Raw genomic sequence first — 24,327 nt, 5'->3', positions numbered from 1 at the left:
TTCTTTAAGAAATAATATCTCCCTTTATATTCTGACCTTTCTTCTGAAACATACATTATGTGTATATACAGTGTATATATACATACTGAATTTATTGTTAAAGATTATAGGCTACTCTGATAAAAACTAAAGGTAGAAAACAAAACAATTTAGGATAAACATGAATATCATCAATGTGGTGATTGATGAGGTGAAACATTAGAAAGACATTTCCTATGAGCAGCATAACTTCTGTTCACATATTGTTGAACTGCTTCAGTCACATGACGCGCACCATTAAAGGTCACGGCCTGAATGAGTTCAGCAGCGCTGCACATTGGGCCGAGAACATGCACACAGGCCCTCAGTTGAAGGGAGGAGCAGATAAGATGTAAATCACTCACGCTGTGTTTTAAGATGATCTGGGTTACTAGCTTCCCCGCTGATGAATAGTAATTCTATTTGCAGTTGAATAACTCATTAACTACACGTGGTGTTTGAATTGATGCAATTATTGAAATAATGAGCGTCTAATTTAACCGCAGCAGTCTGAGCTACATGTGCATTGAATCACTCACAACCGAAACACCAGGGAAGCTCCCTGTCAAACAAAATGATTGTGTGTAAGTTGGTAATACATTTTAAAGGTTGCGGAGTAAAAGCAGTGACAAACATGCTATACTGCACCAGAGATAATTAGATAGGAGCATGTTTTCTTTAAGGAATATTCCAGTTAGATGCAGTGTGGATTCCTCTTTGTGGGTGAACTGTAGGCTCTGCTAGTCCAACAAATATTGTAACAATCAATGTTCATGTCTCATAACTAAAAACAGCACTAGAAAACACACCTGCCAAAACAACACTTTGTGGGGCTCCACAAAATCAATATCCCATCATGCATTACAGATTTACAGACTATATGTTACGACAAGCGGTTGTCCAGAGCATCTTGTAGCAGGAAAACACTGGAGCATTTTAACAGACCTGCTTCTATCTCAAATGTATTCTGACATACATGGATCACCAGCAGAGGCCCCTGTCCTTCCTCACACATGTACACCTTTCACTGTGCTGCTCCTCAAGATAAACAGTGATGCAGGTTCATTCCCACAATGCACCACCAGGGGGAGCACGAGTCCTTCCTTTGGAGGTGGAGATATCAGCCTCGGATCCAAATCTTTTGTATAAATATAATTCAATCAAAAAGGATTCTGGCTACTTTATCAATGCTATATAGTAGGTATATCCACATGTGTTCCGATTCATAATGAATATTCCCAAAGCATGTGGATATAGAATAAATTATAATACAATGTATGGTCCAGTTGAATGGATGGAAATAAAGTAATCAAACATAACTTTATTCTGATCAAACTTCACACTAACAAAAACGCACAACTCAATCATGATGACACATTAAGGGTTCATTTTATATTCAGCGTGCTGTTGATGCCCTGACAGCTGTGTTCTGCCTGCCTGTGCACAATATGATAATATCAAATAAGCAAATGGCAACATGAATCACACTTTTAAAATGCCTTACACAGTATGTGTGTGACAGTCTCAGACTGTCTACTACATGGGTTTTTGATATATCATCTGTTTCTTAAGATAACATTTTAAAGTCATTACATCAGACAAGACAATAATAAGTTAGTGATTTGTCTGCTTGCTCTTCAAAATGTACAAGGGGGACTTTACAGTTAATCAATCCAAACAATTGCTTTGTTGTTCAGCATCACTTATTTCTAATATACCAATTAATACATAGACAATGGAAACATTAAGCTCTAATAAAATAATGCCAGTGTAAACAAGCTTCATTATCACACAACGTCCAAATATTGCACATACATTCATAAATATAGACATTAACTCTGTGGCTTTATGTTTATGCGTGTGGCTGCATCTGCATGTGTTTGTGTGTGTGTTCAAATCTTTATACAGCCCAGATAAATACAATCAGGGTGGGAAATAATTACATCTGAAGGAAAGGTTGACATGAGATGCACCTAAAGGACACACACATATGTACAGTACCTACATACACCCATACATAGACACACACACTCTCTCACTCACTCACAACAGCACTTGTGCATACATCTTATGTCTACTTGCTTCAGCTACACACACACAGAAATGTTCAGAAACATTTAAAGCATTGTCTTCACAACAAAGTCCATTCTGACGTCAGTCCTGGTGCTTCATCACCATGGATAAACAATGGGCATGTGTGTGTGTGATTGGGCCGGTTTAGTGTGTTTTGGTCCCACTCTGAACCTCGTTCTTTGGTCCCAGCCTGTGTGGCGCTGCGCTCTTCAGACTGTCAGTTTCATTACCATAGAGGAAGAGGACCTCCAGCCAAGGAAAGTAAGGTCCGACTAATACAGATCTCAGATCTGATTTAAATTACTCAGAAGGTTCACATCCCTCCCAAACCACAGTCTTTTGATAGTAGGTTGTCCCACATCTTCCTATGCGTCCCCTGTTTGATCAGAAGTCAGCTGCTCCTGGTCGGAGATGTCATCGTCAGCTGGGGGCCGCGCCCGGTCAAAGAAACCACACTGAGGGAATCACATTAACCCATTAGTGTCATATTGGATAATCAAACTACTACAAGGAATGCTGGATAATGTTTTTACCTTCCACATGGCTAACGTTAGCATGGCAAGCACCAGCAGCCCCAGCAGTATGGCCAGGATGATGACCCAGAGGGGGACAGCAAAGGAGACATCAGGAGTCCCCCACAGCACCAGGGTCCCCATCTGTTGGACACGGAGAGATTCAGTTAGTAATTCTAGGTGCTGGTGCATTTCCTTTTTCTAACACTCACACACTGCTGTTACTTACCGAGGAGGTGTGTTGAGGCAGACTGGAGGGTTGGATGCGGTAGGGCATGGCTGTGACGATGAAGGACACAGAAGAGTTGAGGATGTAGGGGTCGTTACGCCGCTGTAAGACATAAATAACATTATTATTTAAAATGTGCAATTTCAGCAATCACATGTTTTTATTATTATTTTTGTCTCGTAAGACATTTATTGTACAATTACAACTTTGAGACTTAGCTTTTAAGACAACTTGGAGGAGAAGTCCCTAAAGTTCATAAATGATCATTTGGACAGCGATGACAAACGGGAAAATCATTCTGCTCACATAAATGGAGAATTGACTTGCTTGAACGCTGCCGCCGCTTTCTATCAAACATTCAAACAGCTTTTACACTACCCAGGGAGTCACAGCTACCCCTCATGTTATCAAAATGTACAGAACTGCCACTAAATGAACCTTTAAGTGAATTTGCCTTTACAACCGCTGTTTTAAATGAAAAGCATCAAACAAATAATCAACTTCTAGACGACAGTTGAAAACACTGACCTGCAGGAAAGTATGAGCCCAGAGTCTCGAGCGGACCTTGACCACCGCGCTCTGCCCACGATCCAACCGGCCAACCACACACGTGATCCTCAGACAGGAGACGTTGGTGCAGTTCTGGAGAGACAAAGCGCAGAGAGTGGACAATATTATTGAGGGGTGTTTATCATTTTTGTCCTTCACATTTACTTACGTGAGAGGTCAGGAAGAATATTAGAAACACCGCTCTGAATTTTCCCATGACATTCTATACTATGAGTTTTTCAAGGACATTTTTGTTGTTCTGTTGAGAGAATGTACACGAAGGAGAGGCTCACCAAGGTTTTACCGCTGTAACTCTCAGCTGCAGTGGTGGCTCGTTTGTGGCGGTGATGAGGAGCGCTGGCGTTCCTCAAGAAACCCAACAGCTCAGGTGTGTCCTGGAGAGAAGAAATCTGAGACAGAAAAGGAAAGTGTTAAAAAGTCATATTTAGATGATGACGCAGAAAACAAAGAAGAATAAATGTTATGTTTCTCTCATACCAACAGGTCTCTATTTTATCTTAAAGCGAAAGCATGTGTTTGGGCTTTTTGAGGACAGTAATCTTTTTAAAACCTACTGATTATTAGATTTTGTGGTTAAGTATTGTCTGTGTTACACATGGGCTCTGATGAAGCCCAGACAGCCAATGAGAAGGAGATGGTGGACCTGAGGACAAAGAATGCTTATAAAGTATGATTTTAAGGATGTAATAAAAGAACCCACCAGCTGTGGAAACATGTGTGACATTTGGCGATTTAAAGAGATTTAATTTACTGATGGAAGCTCAAGCCGTTAAGATGACAGCAGCCAACAAGAATCAATGATCTGATCTCACAAATACGAGATGACCGATTGGTTGTAGCAAGAGATTTGTTTTCCTCTACCGAAAGTTTGGCTCAAAACAGGGAAATGTGAGAGCAAAACTATTTAAAACATTGAACACAATGTGGACGACATGCCTTGTTTACTCTTGTTTTTGGAAGCACAACATAGCAACAACAACTGTGTCCATCTCTTCCTGCAACTCCAGCCCCTCCGGCCAATGTTCCAGGTATATAACTATTAAATAAAGTTTTACGAAAAGTCACCTTGCTTACATTTATTACCCCGAACACAGGGAAAACTGTGGTAATTAACCACTAGCCAGTCGAGTTTCCTAGGCTTTTTATGAATGGAAATGGCAGTGTGGGCTGGTGGGAAGCTGGTGAGGGATCATGAGTTTCAGCAATAGTGGCTTCTACTGTTCAGCCTCAAACTATTTCGTTATTTTTCATTTAATATATATGTTTCTGATTTATTGATTTAGATGAAATGTTGGAAAATAACTAGTGTCTGTCACAAGTTACCAGAGCCCCAGTTAACATATTTAAATGTGTTCGTCCAAGCAACAACAAAGAGCCCATGTAAGTACTCCTCTTGCTGGTGAAAGAAGTGTCTGCTGACAAAATGTGTGTCAATCAGTCTAGTCCACACGGAGGAAATGACAGGGACACTGTGAAATGTTGAGCAGTTGAAAATGACCGAATCAGGAAGAAAGGAAAGAAAATAATCTCACTCTTAAACACGTGCTGTGACTTGTTTTCATATATGATTACAGCTAGCAGCATTTTAGTTTCTAACATAAGTATGCCCTTTTAGAAATCACTGTGTGTTTTCTTTTAGAATTACTCTACAGATGATATCATACACATTGGAAACTACTCCAGATCTAATTTCTGCTAATAAGCATAATGCTCCATCCCCAATCACTTAGAGCCAACTGGCAGAGAACATTGAAAGCAGTCAGAACAGCGCGTACAATTATGTTTTAAATAAGCGGGTTTATATGATGGAGAAATAAATGGATGAATAAGCCGCAAGCAAATATTAAATAAAAGTTCAGAATTGCAGTGGTTCTGGTGGTTTCACAGAAAGTGGTTAGGAATTCTACAAAGCATATTTATTTCCACTGCAGGCAATATGGGCTTAATTATAAACTTGGATATTGAAAATATGTGTTTGCATGCATAAGCTTGTCTATGTTTATACAATGTTGTGTTACCTGAAGGCCAAGTGGGTTGAGGCTGGTGTTCGTCCGGCAGCTAATTGGTCCGTCAGTTTTGATCTCCATGGCATACAGCAGGTTCTCGTCACGGAAACGGGAAGGCCAGCCGACCTGAAGCTCCGCGTCCTGAATACTGCTGGGACCAGAGTTATGGAGCTGGAGACAAAGAAGGAACAGCAACAACACACACAGATGTCAGCATTGAGCTTTCTTATGTCTTATTAGTAGGTCTCAAGTGACCTAGGCTATAATTAGGTTATCATAACTTTGGGATGATGACACGGGCCACCTGCGTTTTAGTGAAGATAATACCTTCGCCGGCTTTAGTCACTGGGGATTGAAATGGAAGACAAGAAAAACCTACAGCATCACCTGGCTCATCATTCCTCACCAAAATCAGGATAAATGAGTTATGAGCTTAAATGAACCATCAATTCAATACATACTCATGTTCTACCCCATGACGTATATTCATCTCCACACACACACACACACACACACACACACACACGCACACACACACACACGGTAATTAACACTGAAGCAAGTCATCCAAACAGGACATGATCCTGGTGCTGCAGGGCAGGAATTCTGCAAGAGCAAAAAAAAAACAACCCTGTCCTCTCTAAGTAGAAGCAGCTGCTAACTGGGAAAAGCACCGCAAATGAAAATCATTATCAGCTGCAGGACAGGCCAGACACGGCTGCACTCGGGTTCAATGAAGCAGTCGTCCCTTTAAAATACAAATAAATCACATGTACTGGCAAAAACACACACACACACACACACACACACACACACACACACACACACACACACACACACACACACACACACACACACACACACACACACACACACACACACACACACACACACACACACACACACACACACACACACACACACACACACACACACACACACAGTACATACCCCTAATGTAATCTGTCGCCAACCTGTCTGCTATCTTCCCTCCTTATATCTAAATGTCTGTAGCTCTGTTGACCTTGTTTTTCCTTTTCGGTGATTAATACTCTTTGTCCACTTTTAAGAATAATTACTTTTCCCTTCCGTCCCTTTCTTTTTGCTCCTCATGCCCTTTTCTGTTCCCCCCCCCCCTCTCTGTTTTTCCCGCCTTCACAGCAGTAATTACTTCTGAGCTGGAGACCTTTGATCAGCCAGAGCCTAATTCTTTGTGGAGCTACTGGTTTTACTGAGTGAGTGTGTGTGTGTGTGTGTGTGTGTGTGTGTGTGTGTGTGTGTGTGTGTGTTGCTGTTTACTTCATCCTACAGAGCCCCTGTCTTGCTTTAGCCTAATTTACAACCTTAGACACCTATCTTTCCGCTCTTTTCATCCAAACAGTCTACAAATGTGACCTGCTTTGTGGTTAATACAAAGCAACCCAGCCTATACCTCTTCCTCTCTGAGAGCCCCTCCACCTTCCTTTTCACATGAGACTCAGCTGTGTGTGGATGCATGGAGTGCATTTACCTCATAGATGTGTGTGACTTGCGGTCCCACGTCGTCCTCTTTGACAGGCTTCTCTTTGGGCTCCCAGCGTGGGAATGGCAGCACCACCTGCGAGGGATGAGACACCCTGAAGAGAGGAGAAACAACTCAGTGACACTGATGCAGACACACACTGATAGGTTAAGTATGGGGCAGTGAGTATGACAGAAAGATACAATTCTGAGCCTTTCCAGAACAACATCTAAGTTGTCATATTGGAGGGTCTGGTATTTAATGTCTGGAAGATATACACTTTGTGGCCTGTATACTTGACTTTTATTATGATATTCTAACATATTGCAAGACAGTACCATCACTAACTCACCTGAATGCTAAAATATATAATATAATATATCTAAGTTAACACAAAAGAATGGGCATAACTAATGAACAGAATAAGTTAGAATCTTCTAATCAGTTCTGATACAATGATAATAAATGTGTGCAATTTTCTGTGTTGAATGTTTCTTTCAATGTTATGGTTAGCAGTTATTTTTAATGAAATAAGTAAAAAATTCAAGCTCTGTTTTGTATTTATTTTTTATTTATGGGCATATATCCCCTATTATAGTTTATATAAGTCTCTAATGAGTGACATATATCATTAGCTGAGGTTGTGCTGATTTCTGGGATGTGTAAAACTTGATTATACTGCAAAGAAATGACAATTTATAAGGCAAAACACAAACATATACAAAAACGGAAATGTCCTATGTGGGTCTCAGAAGGTTAAGAGACTGTCGACAAAAATAACGAACTGGTTTACACCTGGTTTTGAAATGTAACTGGTGCAAAGCCGATTCTGCTCGATTTGCATACTGAAAGTTGGCAAAATTGTTTACGTCTGTATGGTAGCATACTAGTATAAGGTAAATGGGCAGCAAATGACCTGGTTTAGCACACAGCATGATGGACCAAATCACCCTGTCCTACTTTGGTAAAAAAATTCATAATTCTAAATGCTAGATGAACCCAGCTTAGGTAGGACACTTTAACTTTACAAACACAGGAACTCTCATGTCCTCGTCTCTCTCATCCCATTCTCCTCTGTTTATATGAACAGCTGACCACACCCAAACAAAGCCATGCAGCGCTCCAGGCTTTGAAGTGTGTGCGTGTGTGTGTCAGTGGGCATATGGGCATCCATGAACATGTCAAAGGCTTAAAAGTAACCCATGTGCACATGATTAGGTCACATTTACTTGGTTGATGTTTTTTTCATGCTATTCCCATCGGTAAATAAACATGCCTCACACATTTTAAACACTATAATAGGAGAGTAATATCCTTCAAACACCAAAATGTTTAGACCCAAACCAGATCAAGTGTATCTTTTGTGAAACAGACGCAGCAACAAAGGAAGTTGTCACTGTGTTTCCGAGAAGACGACACGATCTCACACGCAAAGACGCTTGACTCACCCGCGTAAATCAAGTTGAGCTCTGGCAGCGATGGACAGATTTAAACTGACTGGGTTGCTGTTGGAGTTGTCTTTGTTGGAACTGTGGAGAGATTTAAAGGGAGTTTAGATGAAATCTAATGTATCCAATAAAACACACATTTCAACGACTATGCCCTTCATTCTGTATGTGTTTGCTAAAATTTAACAACAGGCTGTGTTACGGTTAGGGTTGCAAAGGGGCGGAAAGTTTCCATGGGAAGTTAAGCTGGGGAATTTTGGAAATATTCGATGCAAAATTAAACAAAAAACATGACATTTCAACAGATTTTTTAATTTTAAGTAGAACAGAACAACTTTTAATTATTTTATTGAACAATTATTTGTTTCATTGAAGAACGAAAACAGGAATGTTGAGTTAAATATTACTCATCCCCCCCCAACCCCACTCATTAAAAAATGAACAAAGATGCACCCCCCATCCAAAAATCCCCACAAAGTCCCATTCAAAATGTTAAATGAAAAGATGTGGCTTCATTTGTCTTGTGCTTTGGGCTCAAAAGTGTGATCCAGTCTTCTCGAAATCATCTGTGCATGTGATGGAGGAATGCACAGTGCCTGTAGGGGGTGTGGTCTCAATAGCCATGCAGTAAGCAGTGTGCTATGGCATGGATATTCAAGTGTACTTGAATGGCATCTGTTTGTTTTAGTCAAGATTATGCTAAAATATACTTTTCCCAACTATATTTAAGTTCCCTATGAAGAGCCAACCTTCAATTTTGAAAATTCCCAGTTTATTCCCATTAATTCCCATGGAAAGTTTCCATCTTTGAAAATTCCCGGAATTTTGCAACCCTAGTTACGATACGATACGATATACTTTATTGTCCCCGTAAGGACATTTGTTCTGGACTCCGTCCTGCAGTTCCGCATACATGTACATATACAAACATAGTGGACATTAAGAGACATACACATATCATCAGTCATACACCGTTTGAACAAACACAATACACACACGTACATACTGACAATGGCGACCTATTGCACAACCCTCATGGCCAAAATTTAAAAAGTACATTTCATTACATTTGACTACATTTCATTTCATGTGAATGTTAAGAAGCTTAATCGACATAGGTAGGAATGAGTGCTTATAGCGGTTCAGCCTGCTCTTGGGAACCCTGAATCTTCTACCAGAAGGTAGGAGCTGGAATTCTGGGTGGAGTATGTGGGTGGGATCAGACACAATTATTTTTTTTGCCTGTCTGATAATGGACTGCTCGTATATGTTTTGGAGAGATGTGTTACAATGCATACATGTGTATGAAAGTAAAAGCTCATAATAAAGCTGTATTGTTATGTTCAGCTGACTCCAATAAGCATTTCCCTGGCAGCGGGTTCGGCCAACATTTAATCATCTGTGCCTAGTGATGTATCAAAATAAATTCAGTGAAACAAACAGTGAATATGTTGTGTAGGGCTTGTCTCCTCCCTGGAGTTCCTCCGGGCCATCTGTCTTCTTCAGTCGCTGCGGTTAGTTTCATCAAACCACAGCGACGAGATCACGACAGACACAGAACTTATTTACATGGCTCAGAAGAAGGACAAACAGCTCTTTGTGTGTGTTGTGTGTGTTTGTGTGTGGGAGGTTGGGGGGTATGCGTGAGAGTTGGGGGGCGTGTCACCTGTGGATCTGTAGCTCGAATCTGATCTTGGGTCCGGCATCATCTAGCCTTTGGACAGAAAACCTCAAACCAACAGACAGCTGGGCAAGAGTGTGGAGAAAAAGCAAAAAAGAGAGAGAACGTGTAAAACACATGTGACAGGAGAAAGAGGAGGACAGTTAATGAGACAAGGCAGAGAGAGAAAACAGACAGGGATAAGATGCATCTTTACATCAAAGGCCACATCATGTTTAAAATGACCAGGAATAGACAGACAGTTATAAAGGCAGACGATCTGGTCTGTGTTAGCAACAGAATAATTTTAAATCATAGACAATGCAGACTGCACACACTAAAAAACTACACTTTAGTTTCTTGTCTCTCCACAATTTAAATCTCCTCTCCTCTCGGTTAACTCAAAACACGTGGAGGATTAAGTTAATTTTCAACTGCAGTACGACGACAGTGTGTGTGTGTGTGTGTGTGTGTGTGTGTGTGTGTGTGTGTGTGTGTGTGTGTGTGTGTGTGTGTGTGTGTACACACGCTTGTCGCTGTGTGACAGTGTGGACGGACGTGCATGCTCTCATGTGTGCCAGACTGAACAACAGGTCAAACTCATGGTCCTTAGAGGGAAATGACAGCATGCAGACTCGCACTAACACTTCACCAGACAGGCCTGAGGGGGGGTGTTGTAGAGAACTACAAAGTCAGGCAGGAAAGATCTAAAGAGACAGAAACCAAATGAGTATGACTAGTTCAGAGGAGACGTCACTATCTGCTACGATACTCCGGAAAGAGACGGTGCAACAAAAGTCTGAAGAGGTCATCTTGTGTCTCTTAAAATATTTTGAACGTCACATCCCAGCAGTAAAGGTTTAAAGAGAGCCCATCAGCTGTAGTCAGCTTCATTTAGCTTACAACAGATTGTACATTTTTATGGTGGAGAAAAATCATCAAAACATCCACAGAAATGTTCTCAAACCACTCGTGCAATATTGCCAGATTATACGCTGTATTTATTTTTCAAATAATTATGATTTTCCACAAAATGTCTGAATAGACTGCTTCTGTGTTCGGTTACTGCCCTTCTCAAAGCTACAAAGCTTTTGCCAAGCTATGCATTTAACCACATTTTGGCAAAAAGAAGATTCTTTAAAACAATGCTGGGAGAAGTGGTTTATGTGGGGCAGTGGTTTGAGAAGGCATTATCATAATTGATGTCAGCCATACAGACTTGTCACCATTGGCATCCATTGGAACGAATAACAATTTAACAGTCACGGCTCTGTTGCTGTGCTTAAACAGCTTAGAAAAGCACAGCAACAGAGGCCTGAGGCCAGACACTCAAAACATTTTAGGTGAGGAGAATTAAATATAGGGTTTCGGGGTTATGATTTAAATAAGTATCATATTGACAAATGACTCATACATTGTGAGACCAAACTCAGACTTCACATGTTATGGCGAAAAAACATAATACCTGCACACCATACCTGTGGTTTTAAATCTGTGTAAATGTATAAAGGCATTACTTTTTTCATTAATGCGGATTTCCAATAGCTGTGCATTTAAATTTGATGCGAGTATAACTGCGCTCCTCATAAAGCAAAAGCGTAAAATATAACATCATTTTTAAAGTTTTCTTTTCTATATGATTATTTGAATCGTTGCCCAGACATTTTTGTAATCAACCATTGATTGGTACCAAAGCTGCTGCAAAATATGTTACATTCTGCTCAATTCCAACAAAGCTCATTGAACAGAAATCAGGACAAAAGAAAAAGCATTAGAGAGGCAGGCAGGCAGATGTGCTTACTGAAGCCAAAACCATCTTTCCTGCAGGCTTGTACCTCTCACCCCGCTCAGTGATGCACTACAGCTGTGTCATGTGGCACAAGGAGTGAACTCCAGCGACTATTTCGTTGCACAATGTAGCTTCAGTGTGTATGGGGTATATGGAAGTATGTTCTGCATAAGCTCACGGAGTCCTGAACGTCCAATGGGGCAAGGGGAGAGTTAAATATGGGAAACATCTGGACGGCTAGGGAACACACACACACACACACACACACACACACACACACACACACACACACACACACACACACACACACACACACACACACACACACACACACACACACACACACACACACACACACACACACACACACACACACACACACACACACACACACACACTTTCAAAGACCCGCAAATACTCATATACACATGCCTTGTCCCCTTCAGATTACCTTGTTGTGCTCTCCACCCCCATCAGTGAAACATGACCACATAATTGATTTATCAGTATACCTTGCGTCACCTTAACAGCTGAAAATGCACCTCTGTGGCGACCTTGACACCGTTAGAGACCCTACATTCACGGTAATACACACACTTTATCACTCAAGAGCACATGTGACATGCTTTGTGGCACACATACGCACACCGGTGTTGTAGGATTTCATGTAGGAAAGGCCCACTCTTTATTTAACAAAGCCTTGACTTCCTGCATGTGTCATCCATCCAAGAGCTAAATGGATTATTATTACATTCCGCACACACTCCTATGCACACACACACACACACACACATTGAGTTGGAAGCATGGGGATTCAAAGTGTGAGGAATGAGGGTCAAGGTGATGATCAGTAATCATTGCAAACCATCAATCAGTGTGAATTAAACCTGAGGAATAACAGTGGCAGCTTCTCGACAGGGAAAGGGATGTTTTATTGAAAAAGTGTGTGTGTTTGTGCTTTTGTGTGTAAAAACTCACCTCTGTCCCAGCCACCATCGGGTTCCCGAGGTCACACACCACCATTCTCGACTCATTGACCATCTTGTACTCGCAGTTCAGCTGAGACAGGGACTAGACAGGGGAAAAGGGAAGAGGAGAGAAAGACAAGTCAAGTTTATGAGATGATGAGTCAAAAGTGAATGAAAGCGAGAAATGGGGAGCATTGTAGAGTCAAGAGGGGAAATAAAAGAACAATAGAGGGACGGATAACAGCATCAAAGGGGGAAGGGAGCAAGGGGGTGGAAAAGAGATGGAGTGATGGGAGGGGGAAGGCATGAGAGGAAGAGTGATGAATGCTCCGACACTAACAACCTCATCAATCAAACAGCCCCATTACACTCTCATTAGCGCACACACACGGGCAAACACACACAGATATACACTCACTCACACACTCACGCACACAAAGCAGTTGACCCTATCCATTTCCGTGGTCACTAATGCAGCTTGTAAATCAGAATAGGGGCTTTCGGGCTGTTGCCAGTAAAGCATAACCTGCTGATAGCCTCGCCTTAATCACTCCAAACAAACACACGCCACAGAGACACAACAGGATGTGATGTCATACTGTAACTGCAGCCTCAAATACAGTGGCGGTTCTAGACCAATTTGACTGGGGGGGGGGGCAGGCTGGGGCCAGTTATTTTCTGAGGGGGGCACAATAAATGCAGGACGAAAAAGACAAAGTATGAAGTAATTGTGCATAAGAAAACAATGCAATACAGTTATTGGTATTTGTTTCAGTACACATATTTATTTCAGATACTTAGTTACAGTTTTTACGCTCTAATGCAGGGGTCTCCAACCTTTTTTAGGGTGAGAGCTACTTTCAAAAAATAAAACAAGTGGTGAGCTACTTTTACTCCTTTTTGCAGTGTATATATTTAGCACATTTAAACATTATCATATGCTTACCTTTAACCTTTGTGTGCTGTTTGGGTCTGTGGGACCCGTTTTCAGTGTTTACTAAAAGAAAATGTATGCAATTTAATTATTTTAACCTGCTTTATTTGGGGGGGGTCCTCACCTCCTCTCGGGGGGTCCGGGGGCATGCACCCCCAGGAAGATGTTTTTTTAAATGTTGAAGTTAAATGCATCAATCTGGTGCACTTTGAGCACAACATGAATTGATGGATACAGCTCTCAACACTCAGATGAAAGGGAGCTGTATACTTTTCAATAATCAACACATCTTTAGAATATGATCTCAACCAATAACAAATCATTTAAACTTGATTATTCTTATCTTATGTTACCTAGTTAGTATTCTTTCTTTTTATTTATGCTTATTTTACTAATCACTCCCCTTTTAAACTTTTTTTTCTTTTTTTACTGTCCTATAGTACACATTGGAATGATTTCTTACTTTATTTTTTACAATTATATTAACTAGATAGAGGTGTGCTCTCTCTAGCTCTCTCGCTCTCTCTCCGTCTCGCTCGCTCACAGAGGCTGTGTGCTTCTCTGTGGCGATGACGGCTTGCGTTCAAAAAGAATAATAAACATATTTGTAAAGGGAAACAGGATTTCGAAAAGTGGGGGGGACATGTCCCCCCTGTCCCACGCGATCTAATGGGTCCGACTAGAATGACAAATATCGTTAGTTCAGCCTATTCCTTCAGGCAAGAAATCGTTTAATCATAAACAACTCCAAAGCCAGTGTTAGGGGGTCACTGGCCCCCCCTGCCCCCCCCCCCCCCCTAGAACCGCCCCTGCTCAAATAGCAAACTCCCTCATTTCAAAGGACCACTTGGTAATCAATCATGATGAGACAGCTTCCTCTTTACTTTATGTCTATTAAAGTTTCCACTCCATTGGCTCTCAATATAAAAAAATGAGATTTAAGACAAATGTGTGTGTTGGTGTGTTTATTTATTTACCTCCACTCTACGCTCTACTCCAATATAGTCGGCCTCCGGTGGGATCAGTGTGTGGAGCTCTGTCTCATAGGCTCCCTCTCCTTGGTTCACTGCAGTGATGGTCAACATGACCAGATTATCGTCTCCAATCACCAGCTCTGAGCGGTCCCTGTGAGTGTGTTTTATAAAGAAGGAGAGAAGAACACAGAGAAAGGGGTATTTTTAGTCATGTAAAAGACATAGAAAATAAAGCACTTGATACATAAAAGAATGTTCAACTCTTGTCCCGTGTTTTAATTTCAAATTAAGTCTATAATTCTGTAGGACTGGACCTTATTGATTCATGCTGTATGGAATGCAATACCCCTGACCCGGACAAACATGTGTGTGTGTGTGTGTGTGTGTCAGTTGAGGGTGACAGGATGTTTGTATAACGCTGCCATGGAGATATCGTACAGCTGGAAACACTATAGAGAGAGTAGGCTAATTCACGTATGCACACAAACACCCTCACACACATACATACACACACCATATGGTAAATGGAACTATAATGTGAGCAACTTGTAAACTTTGCTCATTGTGTGAGGAGTAACAGGCATACTTTCTTAGTTTCTTAGGTGTGTGTGAAGTGTTGAGTGGTTACAGGTTGAGGTCAGAGGTGCTGGTGTCAGTCTTACATGCTGGCAGAGAGCTCCAGGTCGGGGACACAAATATTGTCGTCACCGCAGTCCAGGAGAATGTAAGCCTGAGGAGGAAGAGGGGCACAGAGAAGGGGATTGTCATGAGGAAATTGTTAAGGTACACTGGACATCATCATGAAGCCCAAAATAGTAACAAACCCACCAGGATGCAGGTGCTGTAAACATATAGACTCTTAAGATGCAAAAAGGGTCAAAAGTCTAGGGTTAAGTTTGCACCGACTTTGCGCTGGGGTTTGGTTATTTTAAGATTTTGTAATAAAAAAATGTTCTCCTTATTTCTCTATCGTTTCTCCACTGTTCTTAGTATTAAATGTAACATTTAAGTGGAAGAGAAAACATTGTTTTTCTCATATTCTTCAACAGACTAGCTTCTTTGATAATTATATCGTTTGGAGCTGCGCCAAAGCTGGCCCTTTCTTCATTTTTTATTGACTGACCTGCACCCGCCTGACATATATTGCTGTGCAGGGAAGTTTTGATTTATTTATAGTGAAGTTTGTGAATGATGAACTTTCACTTGGAAAGAATGTCTATGTTTACAGGCTTGACCATCTGATCTAAGGTTGAGCTTGAAAGGTAAAACAGATGATGTGTGTGTGCCTGAGACACGCATTTTTAAAGAACTTAAATATAACCTCAAGTTGAATTTGAGTCCTAAATGTGGCAGTATGTGCTCAGAATTGGGCTTCAAGTCAATTCGGTCTTATTTATTTAGCCCAATATAATAAATCACAAACTTGCCTCAAGGGGCTTTACAATCTATCCAGCATTTGACACCTTTAAACCTAAGAAACCCAATTTGGGATATGGAAAAACTCCACAAAAAGGAAACCATTTAACTGGGGGGAAAATAAGAAGGATCAGAAAGAGCAACAGAGGAGGGACCCTTTTCCATGATGGACAAACATGGAATAGAAGGAACCAAAATAGCCAAATCCCAATATGGAAAATCGGGACAATACTAAACCTTATATATGTATGTAAGATATTATGCTTATACTGTATATATTCACTCACATGCTCTTGAAGGAAGGTGCTGCTGTAATGGTTGAGGACAGGCGGGAGGTTTTGGCCATGAGATGGGGGAGCCAAGCTGTAGTTCAGAGCCAGTGAGATCGGGGTCAATTTGTCCCTGAAATCGTCCTCCTCCTAAGAAAGCATAAGAAAGAGGTGAAAATATGAAGTAAGTCAACCTTGTTTAGTTTTACAAACAGAACAGAACAGTTGAAAAACACAGAATTACACAAAAGCTATTCAATATGTTTGTGCAGTGTGTGATTTGCTCACTCTCAGGTAGATGGTGTAGCTCAGGCATGAACGTGGGCGGTTGTGTCCCAATTTCAGGAGCCCTGTGCGCTGAGGCTGCTGCGTGTCCAGGAACAAAACTCTCTTAACTCCGCCTCTGTTGCCTTTCAACCAGTCCAGCTGCAGCTCTGCTCTCAGGTCTGGACAGGAAGTAATGATAAAGAGGTGAAGACGGATGGAGAGGTGAGAGAAAAGCATTGACATTGAGAGTGAAATAGGCGATCCAGAAACTCCTTAACTGTTGAATCCACACGCTCGTTCGCTTTAAATGTACATTACATCCCATTAGTTATGAAGTAAGGCACCATGGAGGGGTTCTACTCTACAGGGCATCATTAGACAGTGGAAACAGTACTTTACACCTCCGCTGTCTGTGTCTACCCTATTCTTGTTTCCACCCTTTGTTCTCCACTATGATCGGCGCGGCAGAGCTGCAGTTTCACAGCAGGAAACTCTTATGAGTGATACATTGGAGGTAGCTCTGACTGCTGCACAGCTGCTTACCTACAGAGCTGGGGATCCCCACTCCGCTCACTGCTGCACACACTTCCACCTTCAGACTGCAGGAAAGTCATTTTATGAAGATAAAGAGACAGACAAGAGAGAGGGAGAAGATTGTGATTACTGTTAGCATGATAAACCAATTATTAACACACACTGTCTTTTGACGCACATCCACACTGACAAAGTGAGAAAAAGATGCAGTGGTGCCAACGTTTAAGAGTCAAATTACTATTGGGACCTTTTATCGTGGAACATTTAACATGGTATTATTGCAGACATAATACTTCCTTCATATTTGTATACATCACGAAGTTAGAACAAAATATCTATACCACTAAATGGACTTATTCCTGACTGTGCTCCAGGGGACAGCGAAATACCACGCTGAAGTCCCTGTGAGGCAATTAGACATGGGAGACTGGGAAACATGTCTGCATTTCCTGTATTTCAGTGTGTATTAATATATGTGTAACGTGAATGTGTGTGTGTCTTATCATCCCTTTAATCAAGAACAGGAAAGAAACCCCCACACAGGGAGCTGAGCGCTGTTAATATGCACTAATCTGAGGAAGCTCACAGACGCAATGCTCCTGATTCTGAAGACTAAGCATAATGAGGCACGAGGGACAATGACTTCATGTGAATATTGTCTGTTTGGGTTTACTCCACAAACCCCAACATCCAAAAGCAGATGTAATGGATGCGTGTGTGTTTGTTAATAATTATCTCGCTGAGATGACACAATCATGATGAGCTAGTTGTCCTGCGTTCTCAATGTATGTGATGCAGCTGTGAGTTTATGCGTGCGATAAAATACATGTTTCTATTTTAAAAATGGCTCCCCTAAGTCATTTTGACTTCTCCAGGTGGTTTCATGTGTATTTAATAGGTGTTGCATGTAAGCATGTGTGTGTTTTTTTTAGGGTGGTGTGCTCAAGTGTGACTCTAATAAGCAGTGTGTTTCAAACCTAAGTGTATGCAGCACGGAAATGACCCCCATTTTACAGACAACAGCTCTGTTGCTTGGTTAGTCATTACTGTATGTAATTTTCCCCAAAATGCATCTGTGCTCCACCACCCTCCACACTGCTATCCGGCCCTGCCTGCAAACAGGCACAATAAATCCCTTCCCCGACTTCCCCGGGTCCACTTAATGAGTAAGGAGGTTCAATTTAACACTGGTCATTAAGTAGCCGCCCCTCCTTTTCCACCACTCTGTAATCCTTCTAGCCACAGTTTGTACCTCTCATGTATCACCATCACATTCGAGTCAAATGGTAAAAGCATGTGATTTTCGGAAAAATTATTTCCTTAACATCTTTCGAAAATAAGGAACATCTTGGCTTTTGGCCTGTAGAGTTCCAGAGCAACAGTAACATTCATTGTGGTTAGGTTTCTCTACATACAATGGATTTTAGTTTACTAATCACTCTCTTTCAGCTCTGTAGTTGGTCTCCTCTAACTCCTGGGGAAAACGTCCTGTTCTTTAGTTGCGAAATACTTCACTATGTTCACCAGCTAGTCTCTGACTTTATCTGTATACAGGTACTAGGCTAGAGTTAGATCTGAGAGATTATTGACAACAGCTGCCTCCTTGCATGAGTGATGAACGAAACAGTAACTTGACTAGCTGAAAAAACTCACTTTAAAGGGGAACTGCAGGGAGGAGTGATGACTTATCTCAATGAGCAAGCCATTTTGATATACAAGTAAAGTAGTTGTACACTGTTAATAAACAAATATTGGTTGCCAAAAATGTGAGTTGGTATGACACTACTGTATTAAACACGTGCAAGATACTGTACATTCATATTTACCAAAGGGTTAGTGATCATAAGTAAAATACTTAACAAATGTGCAGTGGATAATTTATTTCCAGATGTTTTGAAGGGTCTTTTGGAAATACCATTTGAACTGACCACCTGGGTTATAAAAAGATTGTAATTATTTCCCCCAAAAATGTGATACTTAACCCTGTGACTCAGATGTAACGGTAATACATGAGCGGTGCGAACTGGACCTGACCTCCCGCCGCGGTCTCTCCAGCTCTAACCGCAGGCCAGGGAAACAAATAAAAAATCTGAAACACAAGAGCCTCAGACATCCCTTAATTCCACTTGCTGCTGTTTGACTCTCTGCATGTGTGTCTATGTTCCTTGTCCTATCTGACTCCATAGCTGCGACCAAATCTTTACGGCGGTTTATTTTAATAAGCTGAGTTATGTTTTGATAGAATTCCACAGTTTAGTTCTTTCTGTCAATCCGGCCAAAACCCTGTTCCCGTTTCGCTCGCTGCCAACCCTCACAGACCACTACACACACACACAGACACATACAGACACACACACACGCAGACACCATGATGGCAACTAGCCGAGCACACTTCTCCCCTCCAAAGAGTCCTACAGCGGTTTCAGCCCCAATAAGTTTGAAGCAACAATAGACTGTGGCGAGGCAGCAGGAGCCTTTGGGCCCGTTCCCCTCAACTAGACGCACCCCCAGACTGTTCAAAGCCACTCGCTACCCACAGGAACAATAACGTAATCAAAATAGAATTATGCCGTATTAAATTAATAGCAGGGTCTCATAAATCAGCATTTCCAGGTTATATGAGTGCGCTTCTACATTTTTGCATAATACTCGCAGTCAACTGATCATTGTTGATGGCAGACGTCTAAAGCACAGGGGTGAAATATTTGTCACATCTGTCAGTATGATTTGTGAAGGTGTATACTTTATACTGCATAGCGTTTTATGAAACAGTATAAGCAGTACGATTTGTGTTACTGCTCAGGGGATCAGAGCAGCGTGGGCCTCATTAGTCTTCTTTAAGACTTTGAACCCTTTAACTGTAGAGATTTGAGTAAACTCAAATACTATACTGTATTGACTTTGAGTGTGGCGTTGATGGACACTATTGCCCCCCCACAATTTCATTCCCAAAGGAAGTGGAGGATAGTCTACACACACAGCTGAAATAATTACAGCAATATTGAGGAGTTTGGTAAAGAGTGAGGAGAACATTATACAAAAGAAACATCTATTATAAAGTCTTATAATTGTCAGTTGGGTTAGGGATAGTATCATGCAGTACATTATTCTTATTTGATTCATAGACATTAGTGTGTGTGTGTGCTGTGTGCATGTATGTGTGAACATGAAAGAGGGTTTCATCCCTCTGATTCTATTCTATTCGATAAATGTTGTGTATTTAGATAATATTGGTTCTTAGAGACTTCCTACATGCTCTTCTTACCAGGTAACCATGATGTCTGTTTCAGGCAGGTGACACTGTCGGTCATCGGGGTTCAGGATTCTGGGAGTCAAGATCATTTCAGCTTCCACAGACACCACAGCTCGAGACCTATTCACACACACACACACACACACACACACACACACACACACACACACACACACACACACACACACACACACACACCACACACACACACACACACACACACACACACACACACACCACACACACACACACACACACACACACACACACACACACACACACACACACACACACACACACACACACACACACACACACACACACACACACACAGTTACAAAATATCACTTAATTCTCCCAGACTTTCAGGAAAAGCACAAATGTGTGAAACAAGCATATTTAAGGACGAGACAGAGCGCCTTGTACACATTCTTACCTGTACACCGACACCTCCCCTGCGCCGAACGCCCCCACGATCAGATCTGCAGAGAGAGAGAGAGAGTGAGAGAGAGAGAGACGCAAGGCTTCAAAGAATGCCACAGATGGGACTGATTTCAAGGTCTCCAGCAATCTTCATCAAACACAGACGTGCCACATTTATCACACACACACACGCACACGCACACGCACACACACACTAATATAGCCTTGACTTTCTGATATCACCAGCATTTTCTTTATTTTCCTTTTACACATGACCCAGCCAAGACTCAATTCATAAACACAACATGCGTTAGTGATTGTGGGTTCATGTGTGTGCTCATATGTGTGTGTGTGCTGCGAGACAGGGACCCCATGCTGCATTCCAGCGCCATTAGAAAGTTCACATCGCTCCAATCACCTTTCGCTAAGCAACAACATTTCCAAACAGCTCCTAATTGTAAGCAGCAACAGATCTCATCTATATGTGATTTGTATTTGTTTTCATGGTTTTTGTGATGAACACACATTTTTAATTGGCTCTCATGAGTTTAAAATAGAGCTTTGTATTTAATGGCTGCGGTTAGGGGACACATACCAATGAAAGCAAACGAGTGCTGATTAAAACAATGTGAAACTGAAGAGAGGCACTTAATGGATTCAAGCCACCACTGCCAGATGCAGCACAACTTGTGTGATCATGAGAAAGACAGAATAAACTCATGCTGCCCAGTGAAAAGCAACTGCGGCTGCAGATTATGTTACGTTTAATTACATTATAAAAAAATGAAAATAAAGGCAATAAATGATCCAAAAATATATTCACAGTAACATAAAACTGTGAAACACATCATATACTCTTATTTGAGAAGCAACTAACTATCAGCACCTATCAGCGGTGAGTGCTGTGCTAACCGGGCTGCAGGCAGTATTGGACTAAGCTGCTGGAAGTGCACTCTTGTAGTGATTGCTTGTCATTTGCTGTGTCTTTCCTCTCCTGAGTATTTCAGAAGAAAGGGACTAATTGAATCTGAGAGAGGCACATCTGTTTCTGCCTTTGGCTGCAGTCACTGAGTCCCCCTGAAACCACAACATTAAACATTTAGGCCCTGTCCTTCTTCCCCTGGGGTTCGCTATGAGTGTGTGGCTCTCTGTGTGTACTGTATCGAAAATCCTGCACCGAGAAAGGACCTCAAGATGTGGATTTTTGTGCGGCAGTTGGAGAGGTACGGAAAAGGGGGAAAAAGAGTGCAGGAGGAGGAAGAGGGGGGAGTGATAGAAAGAACAGGGAGGGCAAAGGATAGTGCATTAGGCCCTAAACCGCAATCTGTGAAAGCCATCAGAAGCAAGGTGTGTTTTAGCAGAGGGAGAGAAACAGAAGGACTGCAGTCCCACTCCGAATTCCTCTGTCCATCCTGCTGCTGGAGTTTTATAACCTGGAATCCAACCCCACTGCCATGTGTTGGGGTTTTTGATACAGTAGTTGTCTGTTCTCCTTATCGTCACTCTTTGGTTTGCTCTCAAAACCACTATATGACATGAGACTGATATGTGGAGAGGGCACCTTTGGGGTTACGTGTGTGTAAGAGTGTGAGTGCGCGCATGGCTGCTCCAAAGGGCTAAATCAAATAACGGCCCACTTTCCTTTCCCTGTCAATCCCATTTCCTTAAGTACAGGAAAGCTCGCCTGCCACTGTTGGTTTGAGGTGAGCGTGTATAGAGACACACCGAACCGTACCAACGCACAAATGGGCTGATACACCAGTGTGTGCACTCTCATATACACTCCACTCATTGGTGGCAGGTATTGTTTGTAACTGAGCTGCTTGGGTGGATGGTGTCTGTCCTGGGCTGTGAAAACACAACCTCCATCCAGAGTTTAGACAGACTGTCAAGCTGTCACTGGCTGCCTGCCCTCACGGCCTGTTTGTCTGCAGGGGACTGGCCTCCATGATGAGATGCCAAAGGTCAATGGCACTCAGTGGAAAATGAGGCGGCTTGAGAAATAGAGGATATCTTAATTCTTGGATGCATGTTTGTGATTTTAAAGCTTTGGTAACTTGCCAGCTACAATAAATATTGTAAACACTTTTTGGCCTGGAAGTACATATTTCACACTAAAGACAGGGGCAGTCAGCTGTTCCTAATTGGGGAGGAATTGATTTGGTGCATAAAATTGAGGTTTGATTATTTAACTTTGCACCAATTTAACTTTTTAATTAAAAGAAAAAACGATATGCCTGAGTAAACAAGAAGTGGCATAAAAAGGTAACATAATGTATAGAGTATTGCTCAAAGCATGTAATGAAATGTAATCTAAATGTCCCTTTTAAGATGAAAAGGCAAACTACAAAAGATGGTCACTAAATATATGAGTAGACATGGAGCCTAGTAATAAATTAAACACCTATTTAACAACCTAATGACCCACCTAATGACCCCTCGCCACCACACACATGCAAATCCTCGACCCCGACATGTTTCTGTGTCTGTAACTCTCTATGCAAGTTGTGTGATTGACAGGTAAAACATTGTCCGTTTTTGACCTCTGACCTCATGGTTGAACCTGAAATACACCCGTAGGCAATCTGACCCCCGTCTGATACACAGCTGACCCCCACCTTAACTCCAGCCTTTAGCCTGAGCATTAGTTTGCCTATTGGCCTCCATTGCAACAGTGAAACATCAACTCTGTGTCATGCTCTCCACCAAAGTTATCTGTCGTTTAATGAAGCCCAATCATGTGCAGTTGAGTTTAACAGTGGCTGACTTTTGTATTGCTTTTCTGCCGTCTTTGTCATCTAGTGCCTCTTCCTGCTTTCATTTCCTACTGTAAGCTTTACATAAATACACAAGAATGTGACATAATCTTGTAGAAAACAAAACCACCAAAGCTAAAAGTGGAGTTTAATCATCCTCCTTTCCTCTCTCTGTGTTCTTGCAATAGACTAATAACATGTAACCTCTACAGGAGCATATGGCAGCTTTAGCAGGCCTTCCAGACGCCTGAGCAGTCCTCTCATAATACTGATCAAACATCTCGGCTCCTTTGAACAGTGTGACTTTACTACTTTGCTAACGACACTCGTCTGTGTGTGTGTGTGTGTGTGTGTGTGTGTGTGTGTGTGTGTGTGTGTGTGTGTGTGTTTCACTTCCGCCAGCCAGCTCTCTAATGACAGACGACACAAGTGCTGCACGTCTGTGTGTGTGCATGTTTATGTGGTGTGTGTGTGTTGGCAGAAAGCTATGCCACCCGTGAGTTTCTACTCCACCAGCCTTGGTTTCAACCTGCTGCCCCTTTGTGTGTATTAACTGTACAATGTTTTTAATCCGGGATCTCTGATTTGCTGTAGGTCTGCACAAGGTCTCGCTTTGACCCGGAGCCTGGCAAACGCTCAACATACACTCTCTAGCTGCCAGTGAAACTGATCAAAGCCACACATGTGAACTTGTGTGTACTCCTGTGTGTGTATTTCCCTTGATATC

At 41.8% G+C, this 24,327-nt stretch overlaps 1 protein-coding gene across 1 annotated transcript in view; it reads right to left on the bottom strand.

Annotated features, from left to right (window-relative positions):
• Positions 1-1,324: 1,324 nt before the first annotated feature.
• Positions 1,325-24,327, bottom strand: part of itga8 (integrin, alpha 8) — a 39,161-nt gene continuing 16,158 nt past the window's right edge. The window contains exons 14-30 of the mRNA XM_034127355.1: positions 20,858-20,903; positions 20,434-20,541; positions 17,178-17,233; positions 16,656-16,813; positions 16,386-16,517; positions 15,345-15,412; positions 14,686-14,833; positions 12,785-12,877; positions 10,024-10,103; positions 8,358-8,438; positions 6,919-7,024; positions 5,421-5,579; positions 3,675-3,791; positions 3,361-3,474; positions 2,833-2,934; positions 2,625-2,747; positions 1,325-2,546 (exon numbers count right to left, since the gene is read on the bottom strand). Of these exons, the coding sequence (XP_033983246.1) occupies positions 2,457-2,546; positions 2,625-2,747; positions 2,833-2,934; positions 3,361-3,474; positions 3,675-3,791; positions 5,421-5,579; positions 6,919-7,024; positions 8,358-8,438; positions 10,024-10,103; positions 12,785-12,877; positions 14,686-14,833; positions 15,345-15,412; positions 16,386-16,517; positions 16,656-16,813; positions 17,178-17,233; positions 20,434-20,541; positions 20,858-20,903 (1,781 nt within the window). The 3' untranslated portion in view covers positions 1,325-2,456. The remainder of the gene's footprint in view (positions 2,547-2,624; positions 2,748-2,832; positions 2,935-3,360; positions 3,475-3,674; positions 3,792-5,420; positions 5,580-6,918; positions 7,025-8,357; positions 8,439-10,023; positions 10,104-12,784; positions 12,878-14,685; positions 14,834-15,344; positions 15,413-16,385; positions 16,518-16,655; positions 16,814-17,177; positions 17,234-20,433; positions 20,542-20,857; positions 20,904-24,327) is intronic.

Source organism: Trematomus bernacchii, unplaced genomic scaffold (genome assembly GCF_902827165.1).
Source record: "Trematomus bernacchii unplaced genomic scaffold, fTreBer1.1, whole genome shotgun sequence".
NCBI lineage: Eukaryota > Metazoa > Chordata > Actinopteri > Perciformes > Nototheniidae > Trematomus > Trematomus bernacchii.
Note: the sequence above shows the minus strand (reverse complement) of the source record. Positions and strands in the feature narration are given on the sequence as shown.